The sequence below is a fragment of the Lepisma saccharinum genome, chromosome 13, assembly GCF_977018435.1.
Source record: "Lepisma saccharinum chromosome 13, izLepSacc3.1, whole genome shotgun sequence".
Classification (NCBI taxonomy): domain Eukaryota; kingdom Metazoa; phylum Arthropoda; class Insecta; order Zygentoma; family Lepismatidae; genus Lepisma; species Lepisma saccharinum.
Window position 1 is genome coordinate 13,795,947 of NC_139241.1, and position 18,824 is coordinate 13,814,770.

Genomic DNA, 18,824 nt, shown 5'->3' on the forward strand with positions numbered 1-18,824 from the left:
CTTTGTTAAAAGTTTGCAACCAGAGGGGTTGCTGGAACTGCAATCACCCTTACAAAAAACACCCTGGACATAAGAATGACCTGTTCATTGCAAAATCGCTAAAATGCACATGCACATTCCCGGTTTTTCCCCTTACCCTTCATTTATCCTTCCAAAAAGCAAATTTTGAAAAATCAACTGCTCATTACTTACAGTTCCTTGAATTCCAGCTCTATTCTTCTTTCTTTAGGGAGAAATGCACTGATCACCGCCTCATAAAATTTGGATTTATCCCCATCTCACACTTTAGAAAGTAATTCTTTCTTGATGGAGATAAGACTTAAATTCGTCATTCAGTTCTGAGTTTAAGCAGAGCGGTAGAATGTGTGGGTCCTCTTCAGTGATGAGAACGATCTCTTGACGGATGATGTCGTGGAAAGAATTGTTGCGATCAACGCTGCTAATTTATATATTTCCGTAACCCACCACTAGATTCATACCCAGTAGATAATTTACAATCTCAATTGGTGTTTTCTCTGATCCTTCAGTGGAAGCATACGAAACATAAAGTGCATTCTGTAGTTTGGTTAAATTAAACAGACTACCATAAATTTCCTTCAATTTTTAAGTTAAACAGACTGCCATAAATTTCCTGCAATTGATGTAAGAGATGGTGAGGAAAGTTTTCTCTTTTATTGAAGTAGCCCTGTTTTGTGGGATATAGTACATCAAAATATTGCAATTTTTCAAATTATACGAATCTAATTGTTATCTGGTTGCTGATATTATCAATGATTTCCAAGTAAAGCCTCTGGCAGTGATCTTTCTGTGATTTGTTGTTCAGTTGCCTCCTTTTCATTTCAACAATATCTTCATCTTCTACTGCACCAGTTATGGAATTCCATAGTGTTTCGAAATTCTCCCTTTTAGTTTGCAGCTGTTGTTGAAATTCAGTTATTTTATTACTGCAATACAAATTATCAACATTTTTAGACTGCAATATACTGAATAATACGTCTGAAAAGGCAAGCAAGTTGAATAAGGCCTTTATTAAAAATATATTTTCGAAATCCTTCAGGAAGCTAGAAAATCCTCTTGAAAATCATTGCAATCAAATGATCGAAGTCTCCACTTTCACTAACATGTTCAAAAAAACATAAGCAGTGCTTCTTCTCTGTCATTGACTGTCCACACTAGCCTCGACGTAAAATTGCATCTGGTAGGAACTAATGATGGGAGCTTTCTGGACATGAAAGCCGAAAGTTTGTGTAACCTCTTCGGAGATGACAAAACGTAGGCAGTGATTTAAGACCAGAAAAGAACACTTTAAGCTCTTTGTTACATTCTAATGATTGTTGCAGCACCAAGTTCATGACATGAACATAACAATGCGTAAAAAAAGCTTTCGGATCCTTTTCCAAAACTTTGCTTTGAAGGCCATTCAAATGTATACACATTTCCAAAGCTCTATCGTATGTCTGGGCAATTAATTTATCCCCACACTTATATTAATCCATTATTTCAGTCACATGACTAAAAAGAGCTCCGCAGTTTTATCGGCACTCATGTCATGAAATCCAAGAAATCTTTCAATTACTTTTTTCTGTGAGGCCGAAAAAAACGTAAAACGGTTGACACCAGAGATTTATTGCTAATGTCTGATGTTTCATTGACCATGATAGCCACAAAGTCTGTGTTTTGAATTTGATTGTAGACTTCATCTCACAGAACATCCGAAACTGAATTTATTAAATCATTTTGAATGCCTGCCGAAGCACCGCGAAAAACTGTAGAATTTAAATGTTATTTTAATGAGGGATCAAACTCAGCACTTGCAATAAGGAATTACATGTAATTGTCCTTATCTAGAGATGAGGCATTTTCCTCATGGCCTCGGAATGGCAGTTCTTGCTTTGCTAAATAGCAGACAGCGTTAATCAACCTCTTTAATATTTCCCTGTTCTTTTTTTACTTTTTTATTGTGTAGCCATATTTCATCTTTTCGTTGAGTATCCAAAAGAACGTCAATTCTAGTAGGGGTGGCAACTTAACTACTATATTTAAAGAAATTAGAAAGATGCAATTCAGACTCACTGTGTTTTTTAACTGCAGTATTGAGATAATTCAAATCCACATACGCTTGATAATTCCAAACACTTTTTTTAGTCGAGAATAATAAGCATGTCCAACAGTAAAATTTATTCACCACATCACACCCGCAAAGCCAGTCTGAAATTTCATAGAGTTCTTTTTGAAAATGTCTCTCAAAACCTTTTCCAGCAGCACTTTTTCCTATAACACATGTTGACATCATGAGATTCGGACATGGTAGGCCATTGTCAATCACTTGTTTCTTCTCTGAATACGAAAGCGAAGAAAATGAATTATTTAAATGCTTTTGCACAACACTTTCACTATTCTCCATCTTAAAATAATCACATCACTTCACACCATGTTTTTTTTTAAAAAAAGGACAACAATCATGAGCAAAACAACGCGGAATGCGTGATGAATGAAAGATGAAAGCCAAATCGTTGGGAACAAATACAACGCCTTGAGAAGCTAACCATGGTGGTGGGTGGCAGGGTATGCATGCAGGGTCATTCTATGTTTTGGCAGTGGCAAGACGTTGGATTTCCTTGCCAACGTCTTGCCCGTATCAGACCGATCTGCCTGCCTAACAACCACTGCATGCTGCGCCATGTTCGAAAACTACCCGGCGCTCGAAACTGACAAGGAAAAACACTCAAAATCGTAATTTATAAAAGTACATATACTTTCTTCTTTATTTCATTTTCCTTTGGGCGTTGACACATGACTTACACACCCAGAGAAATCGCCACTATGCATGGTATTGAGAAAACAATCTAGTTCGAGTGACAAGCAGCATGTGCAGCTTGATGTGTTCCCTTGATCAGAAAAGTTTCCAAGAGACCCATGTCACTTCTCATTTCAGTGTGAAATCTCTGTTGGACATTCCACACATTGCCTACTGTATTTCACCACATAATCGTCACAGACTTTACACCAACTTTTTTTGGGGAAATAGTGAAGGTGTGACCATGTATTACGTTCATTTTTCTTGTTTAAAAAGAATTGTGTCGGTATACTGGTACTTGAAAATCAATTATTGTTAGGTAAACTGTCATTGGTGCAAGATTAACATTTAAAGTCCCGTGGCGCTTATGCAGTTTTTACCTCTGTCCAAGGCCATTTAAACGAGTTTTGTAAGGTTTAGCAAAAATCGTTATAGCTTACTTTCTATGGCAGAAAATTTAGTGTAAAAAGAAACATTTTACTAAGAATAAAAGTACTTTGACATGGAAAAGATGAAGTGTTGCTATCTGTATGTATTTGTTCAAAAAACATGGCTTCAAATGTGAAAATTGAAAAAAGAAAATACAAAATTTTGCCTCTCCTCTCCCCCCTCCCTGTTGAGACATGGGACAGGAACCAATTCTATGTCCTATTTGCAACCACATGTCTACATTATAATTCAATATTTATTTTGTTCCTAATGCCTTTTGCCATCTGAAGAAATAAATAAAAAAATAAACGAAACTGTGGGACTGTGGGCCCCACACTGCCCGCCCCTGGCCGCTGCCTTGTCTCTGGAAGAAGTTCTTCATCCTCTGAATCGTTAAGGAGTTGAAGAGCACCAGCGTCGCTGTCGATGCATATCGACTCTTGGTTTCAAGTTCCACGCACTTCGAGTCATGAGCATAGAAAATGAACAAGGTTGCAAGGTGACGAAAAAAGGTTCTGTTCCATCAGTCAAGGTTTGACCGACCGGGACTGTGGCCAAAAATGCCATCGGTCAGCACATAACCGATCGGGACTGTAAAGGTTAAGATGCACGGGATACTCTTGATTATATAAGCGTCAGTCAGTGGGAAACAGACCACCTAGTATATCTCTACGTGTAGATGCCGCAGCTCCACAAAACTCCTGCCACTGGAAGGGGCTTTAATTGTCACCCAGTAGATGGTAGTCACGTCACAGACTTGTGTGAAGTAGTGCGAGTGTGAGCCGTGTGAAGTGCAGACATGCAGGGATTGCCATCCAGCATATCATGGAGGCTAGTAAGGAAGAGCAGAGAGCAGTCGTGCATTTTCTAGTAGCGGAAGGCGCTAGTACACAAGACATTCACCATTGAATGATGGCAGTCTATGAGGAACATTGTTTATCTCTGTCGCGGGTGAAGGAGTAAAGTTGGAGGTTTCGCAAAGGAAGAATGTCACTGCAAGACGATCCACGAACTGGATCATTTGTCACTGTTGCAAATGATGACCTCATCCAACATGTGAATGACATAATTCAACAGTGGATCACGAGTGCTCGCTGCTATTCCATACTGGCCTCCGTGATATGTTGGATGGCAAGTCCCCGCATGTCTGCACTTCACATGGCTCACACAAGCCTGGGGCTCAATTGCCATGTATCGGATGACAACGGAACCCCCTTCCAGTGGTAGGAGTTTCGTGGAGCTGCGGTATCTGCACGTCAAGATATACGAGGTGGCCTGTTTTCCACTGACTGACCCTTCTATGTTAAAATTTAATAATCCAAATCAGCACAAATGAAAGGTTGTAAACCAATGTTTTAACTGAAAAAATGGTGTGACGATGATGCGGTGAGACACAGTATGTTCACCGACAGTCCCACGTTTAAGTCCTGGCACAGACACAGTGTTATTTTGTGTGTTCCTTCATCAATATCATCCAATCATCATACAATGAGATATATCAATATTCTACTGCAGAGAAAGCCATCTGCCTGAGCAAAATTTTCTTCTTACACAATACTGTCTCTTTTGTGAAGAAAAGTACACTGTCTGACATTCAAGAAATTTGAAACTCGACAGAGCAGCCTTTTGTGAATGATGACAGTGAGTCACTGGAATTAATAGGTGAATAGTGTAATTTTTTCATAAAAGAAACAGAATTGTTACATAATTGCATTAAAAGAGAATTCAACATTCTTATTGACAATAATATTTGTAAGATTAAGTAATATGGCAATTTGCTAGTAACTGTTAGAGTGGGATGCACAAGTGTTCCTCGGCACATTGTCCACAATTATTTTCACTAGTTTTTCTTTGCGTTTTACATGTTTGAAAGGAAAGGATTACTGCTTATACTGGTGCAGATATTATGAGTAATAATTTCATTAACCAGGATAATAAAAAATCAGGATATATATATATATATATATATATATATATATATATATATGGGGTTAATTATAAAAAAACCTTCCTGATTTTGTGATTTTATTTTGGGGAACGTAAGGAACATATTGTCATTATATGGGTGCAGGGGTGAAGTGTAGAGTTGCTAGCAGGTTAGGCACAAAAATGCGATAATATCCATTAATTGCTTGAATTTGTACAAGATGGTGTGGGGGGAGGGGTATGTAATGGAGAGTGGTTCAACGTGTCTGCAAGCTGCTTCTTTACTTGCCAGTGGCGTGACATTTTTCAAGTGTTGTTACTGGCCATCAGTACGACAATTATGTATGTCTGTTAGACGTTATCTCCTCCCGCCCACCAGATTACATCGATCTAGATTTTTGTTCATTTCCCTTCTTTTTTAAACCGCCGAGTGATTTATGCACACATCTCTAGAAAGAACTACCAATCATGAGACATCACAAAAATCCAACGAATAGTGGTCGAACCCTGTTGTCAATTCTCCATCACTTTTTTTTTCTAAATGTATTTATTTATTTTGCAATTGAGGTGAAAAGGGGAAGAAGAACCCCATAACTTTCGGGTCGGTATGTACCATGAGCAGACAACAGGATTCTGCACTTTCAGCAACTGTCAGTTTGAAACGAACTACTGTTGCCAAATTAGTTTTTCTTGAGCAAGACTTCTTCGCACCGAGGAAAACACCATTGTTAGGATATATGTTGTCTAACAAAAGGAATGGTTGTAGTTAAATCCAGCCTTGGCTTTGCAGATAAATTAATTTCTGACATAATTTAAATTTTGGTTGTTTTAGTCTCATTTTGACTGCTCTAGGTTAATTGTGAAGATGAGAATGTATGGAGAATGGAATTGATGAATTAAAGAGGATCAAGAAACATTGACATGACCACAATCAGGTCACCTGGCTTCGTAACGTGTTAGGATGACCACTACGGGGCGGAAGCTTTCAAGAAAAACAAAGGTAAAGGTGACCTCTCTCATTCAGTGTGAATACAAAACGTTGCATTGCAGTTTGTTCTGCCCCTCACGTAAGTGGACACCTTTACGTGATAATAGAACATTAGATTCTTGTTTGGGGCCCTATTATGATGGCAACACCACAGGTTACTATATAACTAGACCTCGGATTTTTAAGTTCTAAAAAGTATGTTTTTAGGTTCCTAAAATAGATTTGAAAAATCCTAAAATAGGTTCTAAAAATCCTAAAAATCTTCAGTTAGGTTCGAAAAATCTTGAAGTAGGTTCAAAAAACTTAAAATAGTTCAAAATTCCCAAAAAATGCTGATTAGTAGGACTCGGAAGTTGAAGACCTTAAAATAGCCAAAAAAAAGACCTATAAAAAGACCTAAAAATATCAAAAAAAAGATCTAAAAAGGGTAAAAATGACATATAAATAAATGTGATCCAAATTAATTAATAACTTCAGTTTTAATTACATATTTAATGAATGAAAAAAAATACAAAATTCTGGTGGTATGGAACACACAGTGCGAAAAACTGAAAGCTTCAAAACAAGATAAAGCTGCCACTTACAGCGCGACCTTCCAGACAAGTTACGGTTAAAGGACCTTGTACCGTACCTGCTTCAGTCGTCCAAAAATATATATATTTTCTTTTTTTTTTTATTTCCTTACTGCAGAAAGGATGTTTAAGAGGTGATGAACTGATGATGATTCGAATTGAGAATGGGCAGTGAAAACGTAGTCGAAAGAAGGTGAAGTTGCAAAAAAAAGCCGTTAAGACCTAAAAAAAGGCTAAAAAAGGAACAATAAGCCGAAAAACGCCAAAAAAGGCAAAAAAGGACAAATAAAACCCACCTTTTTCTGGCCTAGAATGACCCAAAATGAACATATATTATGTTGGGCCTCGTCTTCGGACAGTAGGGAAAAAAATGATTTTTCCTCAACTTCCGAGTCCTACTGATTAGGTATACACCGGCAATGAAAATGGGACAGCTATATCCTGAAATAAGTACTATCTTGCATAATGTTATGTGTGTTGCTTAACCCTACGATGATGGCAGAACTTACCATTGCAAATTTGCTATTAAAATCCACTCTTCACAGTATAGTTAGGCAACAATCTTTCAACAAAAACATAGTCACTGGTGCAAACTTGAATGCTGAAATGTGAGTTTGCAAGGCGTGAATGCCACAAAGCACCGAAGTGACGTGAAAGTAAGCAAGACCACACAGATCAGACCACTTTGGACACCAGACATTTTGCTTTGTTTAGAGCTTTGAAAAATAAATATGGACTTGTAGGGAGGGAAATCGACAGAGAGTACGTTTCAAACACGTTCAACATTGAATTTTTTCGTGAGTAAACAAAGCAAATGCCTCTGTGTGACATAAAAACATCTGTAAAACCTTTAAAAATATATAAAAACCTAAAAAAAGGATTGATTTAGGTGCATAAACCTAAAATAGGTTCTAACAAGCAAAACAGTTTTTTTTAGACAGTATGAAACTTCATCAGTTGTTGAGTTTTTTAACGAAACGCTCACATAACTTATTATTTCTTACATACCTGTAAAGGAAAAAATAGGTTAAAAACCTAAAATCCGAAGTCTATATATAACATAAAAACAGGTTATAATAAATGTAGTTGCTTGCAAGAAAAAGAATACGAATTTTTAGGTGCGATTTAGCTCTTTTCTGCCAATCCATTGTGACAACACTGGCCTGTTCCACCAGACCTGAATAATGTGAATAACCCCATAGCACTGTTTGTCCTAAACCCAAAAAAAGTCTTCTCTTGCATTGTACTCTCAAAGCCATCTCCTCTTGTTATCTCTTCAGGGTAAACGAAATGGCCTACCTCTTTGCTCGTGTCGGTTGCATAAAAAATGTCTACTCAACAATAGTGTTAACACATTAAATAATGTTTCAACAACTTCTTACTTCTTAGAATTAACTTCTTAAATTTTTCAAATTTTGCTGTCACTTGCCACTGTTACTTGCAAAAGAAAATAAGAGTTGAAAATATTTTAGCGATGAGTGTTATAAGTAAGAAAGAACAAAAGTGGGTCCTACCTTATCGATGATTACATCTTCACTCAATGAAGAACTCAATTGTTCTTGCATTTCAGTCCAATCAGGCACTTTCTTGCATAAATCTGATCACTGCACACAACACGAATCCCAACCAAAGCTCTACAGTCACAAATCTCGTGCTCGCGAGCCACACTGCCTTGTAGCATCATGGGCAGGGCAGGTTTTTAAAGACATCGAACAAGCCAGCGAATCAACGTTCACGATAGAAATAAATTATTCTATTTCCAGTGAAAGTTAAACTACTTTGTCAATATAAGGTGTAACTAGCATTTTAATTTACATAATTTGTTATGAAAAATTGTACTTTGCAAATATAAGTTTTTCTTAGACTTTCTGTTCACGCTACGGTGTTGGTTGAATCGACAAGACCATCAGCACTCCAACCAGAAAATGAAGTCAGAACTACAGTACTCCGTAATTTTCAATTTCACTTACTCTTGTCGATGAAAGGAAGGAAGACCTAAGTTTCATACAAAATATGGAGAATATACAATGAAATAGAAATATCTCTACATGAAAACAGGCTAATGTTTATATAGAATGCTGGTATACCACAAATTTCCAACCCTGAAGGTAATGCAGTGTTGCTGATTGATATTCTTTCTATTCCCCCTAGTGGGTAACACTGTGAGGCCGGCCTCATGAGCACGTTATAATCATACGTACAATACTCGTAAGATTAGGCTTCTCGCATATACGACTGTACGCCAGAATGTGAAGAGAAGAGGCCCCAGAAAATGTGCCTCACTCGGTGGAAATTTCATATACTGGACAGGGTTAGAATTTTTTTGTAATTATCATAAATGAAAATTCCGAACTTTTGCATTGCATTACGTATGTTTTGACGAAATAAGTGAAGACAACTTCAAAAGAGTAATGATGTGGGTAGGCCCGGCCTCCTGCCTTCATAGGACGCTTCGCCACTGTATGGGTGTACATCTCTGTCCACAAGTTTTTGTTCGAATAGTCCTGCACACACCTGGTTCAACACTTCGCCGCTACGAGCATGCAATGCAACATGTTGACATATGAAGAGGAGTCAGCACTTGCATCAAATTGCAATTGCAGTGGTTGGTTGTGGCAGTTGCCCATCTTCTGGATTTCCATGGACTTTATTGGAAAGCTTCACAGATTCAGTACACAGTTTCGTTCAAGTATGATAGTCGATCACTGAATTTCCCTTTTTGAACAGACAACCCACAGCCATGGTCTGTTTGGACCACGCAAGGTAAAGTTCCCCACACATTCTCCATCTTTGCCATTTTGGAGGTGATGTAATCAGCACCATGCCCCAGCCACATTTAACCCCAAGGTTACTCATTGATTTAAGGCAGGGCTAGCCCCAGAGCCATGTTAAGAAGGGACAAGGCCGGAAAAATTTCAATCTTAGACCACACACCATGGGAATTGAACCCAAACCTCCCACGATGCAGTCCGAATGCCCTACCAAATGTTTTTTTTTTCTCAGTTTGTGGCTCTTTCTGAAATTTCATCCCCCACCGTCGCAGTATGGTCGTAACAGACTTTATTTCATGAAATTGCAGGACACAGAATGCTTTCTCCTCTCTAGATTCTGCCATGTTCCATTGCACAGTCCTAGTGGTGAAGTGTGGACCAAGCAGTGTGCAGGACTATTTGTATAAAAACTTGTGGACATCAGGCACAGATGACTATAGGTTTCCAAAATTCCTACAATAAAATCACGAAACCAGGTTGTGCCTTTTGAATAACCCTGTACATGCTCTAATTACTATAATCAATATTTGAAACTCAATTAAAAGCTCATCCAATTGAAAGGAAAAACTGAACTTCCCAGACACACACACCAAGTACCTACCTTACAAGGAGGGAGAGGGGAAGGGTATAGCATCAAGAATACTTCATTTAATTATGTAGAAAACAAAATGAGATTTATTTCATGTTTCATGTTCACTTCTATATTTTTCACTTTACAAAGTTTCAATGTTTTCAATCACAGCATTGGCATTCAAAATACACACTTATTCACATCACAACTTCAAATTTCTCTGTATGTCATCCATTTCATGCAGTGTTAAACAGTTAATCATTCAGTACTTACATTGTTTTAACTTATTTCATTAAAGCCAGCAAATGCAATACATCACACTTAAATAAGCTGGAACCATACCAATTTCAACCAATACTAATGCACATGCTCTTACAGGTGGTACTTGAGCACTGCAACGAGTTAAAGTTGTCCAGAATATGTAACGATTCCATTGTAATTATCAGTTTTGCTTTAAATAGGGATGGAACAACATAAAATTAGTGCAAATGTAAAATTTACCAATATTGTACCAATTTGATACTCAATTGCAAATGTTCTATGGATCACTCTGTATAAACTCAATAGAACAATAGCTTTCGGAGATGCAAGGCCTGTCAAGTGGGTGATGCATGGTCAGCACATCCAGTCTCATTGCCACTGTTTGCTGGCTTTTGAGACCAAGTACGCTATTTTCAAGAAGCTTCATTGTCTTTATTGGTCTCACTCATCGCACAAGTCTCAACCAACCTCCCTGCCTTCATCTTCTGTACCTGGTGAAATGCATTCATTGTTAGGCTTGCAAGGTTTAGTTCTCTTAGCATGAACAATACATTTTTCGTCAAGCCCCAAAAAACTGCAGAGAAGGCAAAAGGCAAGGAGGTTGGTTGAGGCTTGTGCAATAAGTGAAACTCTTGTCCTCACACTACTGGGTTACCCCTAAATTCTTGGTGGCTTCTACTGGGAATCAAACTTCAGTCTGTTCACACCAAAGACTCAAGTGCCGACTATTTGGCTACAGGAGAGGCCATAGGAATTATAAGTTTATATTAATAACACTTACAATAAAATAGTAGAATTTTACATTACGATACAGGCATGGATGTCTGCATGATATCTTCCAAGGAGGGGCAACTGTAACTGAACTGCTTGTAGTACTTCTAATATTTTTATTATTCATTCATTGAGGCAATCTTCAAATATGGACAGAAACTATGGTACTCACATTTGGAAAATGGGCAATCACTTTTTCACATTACAGAACAGTTAGAAGCAGTTGGTAACGAAAAAAAACTGAATTTCTGCCAACCAACTTTCCATATGGAAATTATGAGCATGTTCTAATCAACGCCTAGTAAGTGGTTTGAATAACATGCTTAGAAAACCCTACGCTAAACCAGTGATTCAAACTAACATTACCATTCTATCTTTACATATACACATGAGCAACATTCTGATGTACTATACATGGCTATTGACTATCTCAAAATATATAACACAGCCAATACAAAGACATTGGCTGGTTATTGTCATTTTTTGCATTTTGATATTACGACAAACATAAGTGGTCAAAAAGTACATAACCAGTGTTGTAATACATCTTTAGGGCAGTATCTGTGCAGTAACACACATACTAGATTTTATAATAAAAACAATGTACTTTTGATAGCTGACTCACTGCAAATGTGATTTTATCATGCAAAAAGGTTGAAATTTAAGCCAAAAAATGCATTCAGTTACCAGAAGTAGACTATTTTTATTATTATCAGGGAACGGATTTATATGTAGTAAAAATGTGCTAAATATGTAAATACATATTTAGTTATTTTCACCAAAATATGGAGTTAAATATTCATTGTTTCCAAACAATGAATAACAAAAATTTGTTTGAATGCGTTAAAACTTCGTTCAATATCGCAAGAAGAAATGGGACTGTATTTCAAATTTGTCAGTTATTCCCAAGAAATTCACCCAACTTGTTTCGGTCACACGGGGACATGTAGTTATTGTGCAAATATGGATTATATGTTGAGAAATATTTTAAATATGGAAAAAATAAGTAAAAATAACAAAAATATATCAAATATAAGCCAAAACCTAACACAGTAAACTCTCGTTAACATGAATCCCAAGGGACAGAAAAATCAAGAGTTCATGTTAAAAAAAATCATGGTAACCGGGGACTCAAATGTTATTGTTGCAATAGAGTTCTTTCTACACATTAACCATTTACAATACGTATTATGTATGTCATCATAGAAAACTCTACTACAGTGCTACAGTAATTAACATTTTAGAAAAGTACTCTTAGATCATTTTCTGGTGAAAAATTTCTGTATATTGCACTGTCGCAGATGGGAACGCAAGTGCCTGGTAACTTCATGGCCAACTGTACTCATAGCTTCCGTAAAACTAGTGGTCAATTCGGATCAAACTCGTACTGGCTACGTTTTAAAGAATAGAAAAACACATTTGACACACTGTTGATCTGAATCTTGTTGGTTACAATACTGTACATGTTGATTGTTGGCAAGATAAGAGATTGTTGAGCGATTTCTTACATTCCTAGCAGAGGAATGACAGAGAAACAACAGAAAAAAATTATGAAAAACTTTGAAAGTTCGTGTTAAATGAAATCTAATGACGCAACGGACTAAAAAACAGTTCGTAATTCGTGGTAACCGAAATTCACGTTAACCGATAAAACTTTCTATAAGATATAATAATCCCTGCCGGGACCAACATTTTGTTCATGTTAACCGAGTGTTCGTCTTAAGAGAGTTTGTGTTAACGAGGGTTTACTGTATATTAGGGATGGGACCGATTAGTCAGTACTCTATCGGTATCGGCCGATATACGCATATCGGTGTATTGGTTTATTGGTAAAATTACGGATTATTTTACCGATCCGATATATTGATAAATATCTGATAATTTAGTGCAAAATTCTACCATTTTGTTGTAATTCTTATGGATAATCTCCATGCCCTACTTTCTAAAAAAGTAAATGTCTAAATATTCAAGTTGTTTTGCACTGCAGTCGCCTTGAAACACACATTTATTAAGGAGGTCAATGAACCTTTCAGGTTTTTCAATGACCATTTCTAATTTTATATAGGATTGGTAGAATATCGGTATCTGTAAATTTTATATCGGTAATTTATCGGTATCGGCCAAAATTTCATATCGGCCCATCCCTACTGTATATGTAAAATATTGACAAAAAAAACCTGAATTTTTTGAGTCTATATGCACGATGGACAAAGATAATACAAAATATAACTGATTTCAGCTTCATACATAAATATGTATTAACATATAAATGCGTTCCCTGATTATTATTATTAATCTTAATACTACTAGGTACACATCAGTGTCTTACGTAATATATTGTATGTATAATTCAGTCTCATCAGTGTATTAACAGTAATGTAAAAGAATACGCAAACACATAACAAAGTTTCATCAAGTGAGAAATGAAGTACATTCATTTGTCTTTAAATTCCCCTCATCTCTTGTATGTACAACAATGCCACACAGAAATTTCCAAAAACACCTCGCCCACACACACGCAGAAAATTAACTAAAGCTAAGTTTCAAACAACATATAAGTAACATTCTTTTGGTGGAAAATGAAAAAGAAATACAAAACTTTACAAGAAATGAAATGCAAGAAACTTATCCTACAGAAGCAAGGAATGGTAAGACGCGTTTGCCTGGGACACACTTTACAAGTGTAAAAATATTATGGTACTGAAACACACTATTCTGCTTCCTTGTTGACTTCACAATTCGTCGTGACCAATATAACTAGAAACAAAATCATATAGATCTCCCAACGCTCGAGATCCTTCATAAAAATGGATTCTGCTGCCATCTTTATATAGAACCAGTGTCGGAAAACCATTAACCTACAATCACAAGGCAGATATGATACATTAATAAAAACAACAAAGCAAATTAAAGCTGCAACAATTGAGGGGTCTAGTGAGAGAGGGAGCTATGCCACAAATCTTGAAAATTTTATTTTTTGCCATTTTCAGTCTTCTCCTACCATCTGTCATCTATCATGTGAACTACAACCATGTGGCATAGCTCCCGCTTGTTCTGCAGCAGATTTTCTGAGTTCTTGAATACGTCCTCATCAGCATTTTGAGTGAGAGAAGGACCTATGCCACTTACTAATGGTGTCTGCAATAGGAGTGGCAGAGGTTGTGTTGCAGTAACCGGTGCAAGATTTAATATCAGCCCTGAAGTTAAAAGATCTCATGGCAATAATGCCTTATCTTCCTCCAGTTTTTCATGGTGTTTACCAAAAACTAAAATCCACAGAAACAATGGACAGTGAAGATCCTCCAGAAGACATATGAAGTTGTCCTTATGTATATCATATGTAACCCTGTGAACGTGATTTACACTCAGGCAAAAGTATTTATGCCTTGTTCAAAGTATTTGATGTGATAGATTGATTTTTTCACATGGGTATACTACAACAATATACCATACATATTCATAATAAATGGTATTTATATTGAAATTCGTATTTTTCCTTTTGAATAATTTACCTAACAATATGTTCAGCAAAAAAAAAATACCCTTTGTTATACAAATTATGACTCAACGCAATGCTTAAGAAAACTCAATTTATTTCCATTTCTTGTCAAAGTGGCATAGCTCCCTCTCTCACTAGACCCCTCAATTATGATTCTTTTTAAAATCCTTTTCTCTAGCTTACAAAGTCTAAACTTTTGTTTGTTCACAACTGAAACTTTTGTTATGGGAGGATACATACAGTCATGATGGCGGAAATAAAACACTGCGATTAAAAATATAAACTAAGGCTGAGCCGATATCAGTATCGGTTAGATTTTATTTACCGATACCAGTTCATACATTTCCGACACTTTAATCACTCATTGGGTACGCAAAAATGCTGCACGACACTTTCGCGGAACTTATTATCCTGGAATTTATGCAAAATTCCAGATTCCACTAATTCTGCACCATGATTGAATTGGTGTTTTAAGTACACTTTATGCACAGTAAGGCTAATCGGGACTGAACCTGCAGTTTAAAGTGGGATCCGAACCACTATGTGCCTCCAGCGGGTATCGAACCTGGGACCCCTTGAATACAAGTCGACGATGCTACAACTGCACCATCGGGGAGGAAATTCTGCACCAGTATTGTGTAAAAAAAGAAACTATATTTTGTGATTACTAACTAAATGAACTAACTCTCTAGCCTTCTTAAGCCCGAAGATTTATGGCTGCAGCAACACAAGCCTTCCATCTGTCCCTATGTGGGGCAAGATCAACCCAATCTTTTCCATCTTTACCGATTTCCTTTAGGTCCATCTCAACGTTATACCTCCATCTTCGTCTTGGCCTTCCTACTGGTCTCTTACCATCAGGTTTCCCAACAAGAATCCTTTAAATTCTTCTTTCATCTCCTATTCGTGCCACATGGCCTGCCCACCTTAGTCTTCTTGATTTAACCATTCTAATAATATCTGGACATGAACACAAATTATGTAACTTTTGGGTCCAAATATTTTTCAATGGATTTTATTTTCAAATACTCTTAATTTATGTTCCTCTTTCAATCTAAGGGACCCAATTTCTCATCCACATAATACTACAAACAAAATTACTGTTTTGTATATTTTAACTCTTAGTTTCTTAGATATTTTGTAATTACATAAAATGTATTTTAAAAAGTTGATGCTTGTAATTGGAGTAAAATACTCACCCAATATTAATCAATATTTAGAACAACTTTTAATTGTTACAATTTTCAAGCATTGGTATCAGAGGGAATCGGTAAGAGGTGAGTATTGGTATGGATATAGGTTGAAAATGGTATCGGCTATGCCCTAGTGTAAACAATACCTCAAATGTGTATATTTACTTATTGCTAGGGACCTCGATATTTTGGTGTTCCTTTTTCTTTCCAAAATTACTTCTTTTACTTTTTGGTGTTATTTTTCCCAAATTTGGCAAATTTATTTTAGCATAATTTTTATGTCCAATACTATACCTAAATTTATGTCTTCACTGTGTTCAAGGGTCCGACCAAAAAGATGGGGCAGTCTTTCAGGTGGAAATAAATTAACAGCATAAACTACTCCCATAACGGATGTTTTAAACTTGGTAATAGGTCACAGAATAAGCTTCATATGTACTACATAATAATGTTGTAAGTTTTAAAGAAACTGTATCGACTCAAGTACGCGGTGCAATTTTTTACACTAAAAATGTGACACAAAATGAGGGCACGCAGCTTACACGGGCACAGATATTCCAAACACCATTTATCCTGTATTGTTGTGCAACCTGTTATACATAGGCCACATATTGTTGGAAGGAAAATGGAACATGAAAACATTTTCACCAAAAATGGTATTTTGTTTTAATTATTCAAAGTCGTTGCTCTTCCATGGAATTCTTACAATTCTAGTTCCTGAGAAACCCGTTTGTACAGAGACCTACAAAAAGGAAAACAATTTCTCATTTACTACAAGCGAAACTCATAGAATCTTGATAGCAGTCACACTACACTGGTGCCAGCAAAAGACTGGATATAACTGGGCAGAATCGATGTTGGATTTTACATGATCCTACTAGTGTGTTGTCTGTTACATGATTAGGTGGTGAGATGAGATCTCTTAGGAGACGCAACACAACCTTTTCGGCACTAGAAAAGGAAATAACCCTGAGAGAGAGGTCAAGTACACAATAAAGCTTTCCTTCTTTCTCCCACCTCCACATTTCGTTCTGGTTCAGCTGTCTAAGATTAATTGTAAAAAAAATAAGTTTTCTATGCCTCAACCATTTTTATCCCCCGTCTCCCTTTCCAGTCAGCAGTCCAAATTGAATGTCTCTTCCTCGACTTGCATTGTAATCTGAACTGAAAAATGAAATTCTTGCACTGAATGTGGTTCTGAGGACATATTAAACAGTGCAGCACTCAATAATCACTCAATTCAGACTGCTCCTAGCCTAGGGTAAAAAACGAAGTAGGGATGTGGCAAAGCAGATTACCAATGTATGAATATTGGCAGAAATTGACATATCAGTATCGGGATCGGCAAAAATCAGATATTTAAACCGGTATCAATAATACTAGAGTTTTACCTTCTAATAACTTTAATTTTAATTTTGTCAGATTCATTGAACACTAGGTTAATGGATCTTCATCACTGTGGAGTTTTTATGATAAAAATATTGTAAACTCTCATTCAGAGGATCAAGCTAATTCAAAATCAGAAATTGATTATGCAAAATGGCACCAAAGTCTGATTCACGCACATTTAGTGCTCCGAACTTTCAACTGTTTTTGGGTTGTTTGTGTGCTGTTGAGTTTGTGTTACTTCTGACGTGGACTAAAAGTATTGCAAGAGATGAAATGCCGGATAACTGCAAGTGTGAGGAAGACTGGTCGTTTAGTTACAGGCAATTTTCTTTCTCGGCCATGGGTTCAGCGAAGCCTCTTGTGGACAGCTTCCAGAACCCACAAGAACAATGCTTCGCGCCAGCCATGTGGCTCGGTCCAGCACTGCCTCTTGGTGGCTGCATTCACCCTTCTGCTGGCAGGTGACATTCATGTCAACCCCGGTCCCCAGGTGACTTCCCGTGAAGACTCTGGTTTGAGAATATACTACCAAAATGTGCAGTCTAAGCGAAAAGCTATCGACCCTACAAATGTTCTGCAGTGAATTTAATGAGTACGATGTGATAGGTTTCAGTGAAGTGTGGTTCAATTAAATGTTAGAAGACAGCAAATTACCCATGAAGGAATTTCAGGTATTCTGCAATGATAGAGATACACACGGAGGCAGAGTCATGATGCTGGTGAACTACAAGTGGCCCTGCGTCTGACGTGTAGATCTTGGAACTTCATGCTAATTAATATGGACTCAGGTAAATATTGGCTCACATAAACTTTTAATCATTATTTTTATAGACATTGTTCTGATGGGCGATTTTAATCTTCATATAAAATGGCCATCGTCGAACTCTGGCCTCTGCACAGACAATGACGACGGGTGATTTTCGATGATTACACCAAAGCAGTTGGACTTCACCAATTTGTCGATTTCCCCACAAGACGCACGGAAACTCTCGACCTGTTGCTGTCCTCGCACACAAAAGTCAAGGCCACTCCTGGTGAGCAATTCATCACCTTGGACCACACCCCAGGGCATGTCGAATTCTAAGTTCCTGGAAAAGCCCCAGGCCCTCCCCCCTCTTTACCAGTCTACAACTGGAAAAGAGTCAACTGGGAACAACTTTCTTTTTTCACCAGCCTCATACCGTGGATAATGATAGACCCCCTCCCTGCGGGAGAAGCAGTGGAATTCCTCGTAGACTGTGTGCAAGGATCACGTGCCCCTAAGGAAAACAAAAACATCACGATTCCCAGTGTGGTATAGTGAAGAGACGAAACGTACGCTGAAGAACAAATATAATGCGTGGATCCTGTGGAAACAAATTCCGAACGTTAAAACACTGAACACTTTTACTTACTTAAGGAAACATTGCAAAAACTTAATTCAAAGGGACTATAATAATTACATTCAAAGTGTAACCGAAAGTGCTGCTAAAAGCCCCAAACATTCCGGACCCTAATTAACTCACGCCGAGAACATGACATATTCGTTCAAGTCTCCTGGAACGGTAAGTTTGCTACAAAAAATGAAAGCTCATTACTTTTTAACTCGTATTTTCACAGTAACTTTACAAAGAACACCGCTACCACACTGTCTGAAGTCATGTCCATCCCTCCTTAC

At 37.2% G+C, this 18,824-nt stretch overlaps 1 protein-coding gene across 1 annotated transcript in view; it reads right to left on the reverse strand.

Moving 5' to 3' along the window:
- Positions 1 to 12,315: 12,315 nt before the first annotated feature.
- LOC145997182 (thioredoxin domain-containing protein 5 homolog) overlaps positions 12,316 to 18,824 on the reverse strand; it is a 61,940-nt gene continuing 55,431 nt past the window's right edge. The window contains exon 8 of the mRNA XM_083133893.1: positions 12,316 to 13,944. Within this exon, the coding sequence (XP_082990019.1) occupies positions 13,819 to 13,944 (126 nt within the window). The 3' untranslated portion in view covers positions 12,316 to 13,818. The remainder of the gene's footprint in view (positions 13,945 to 18,824) is intronic.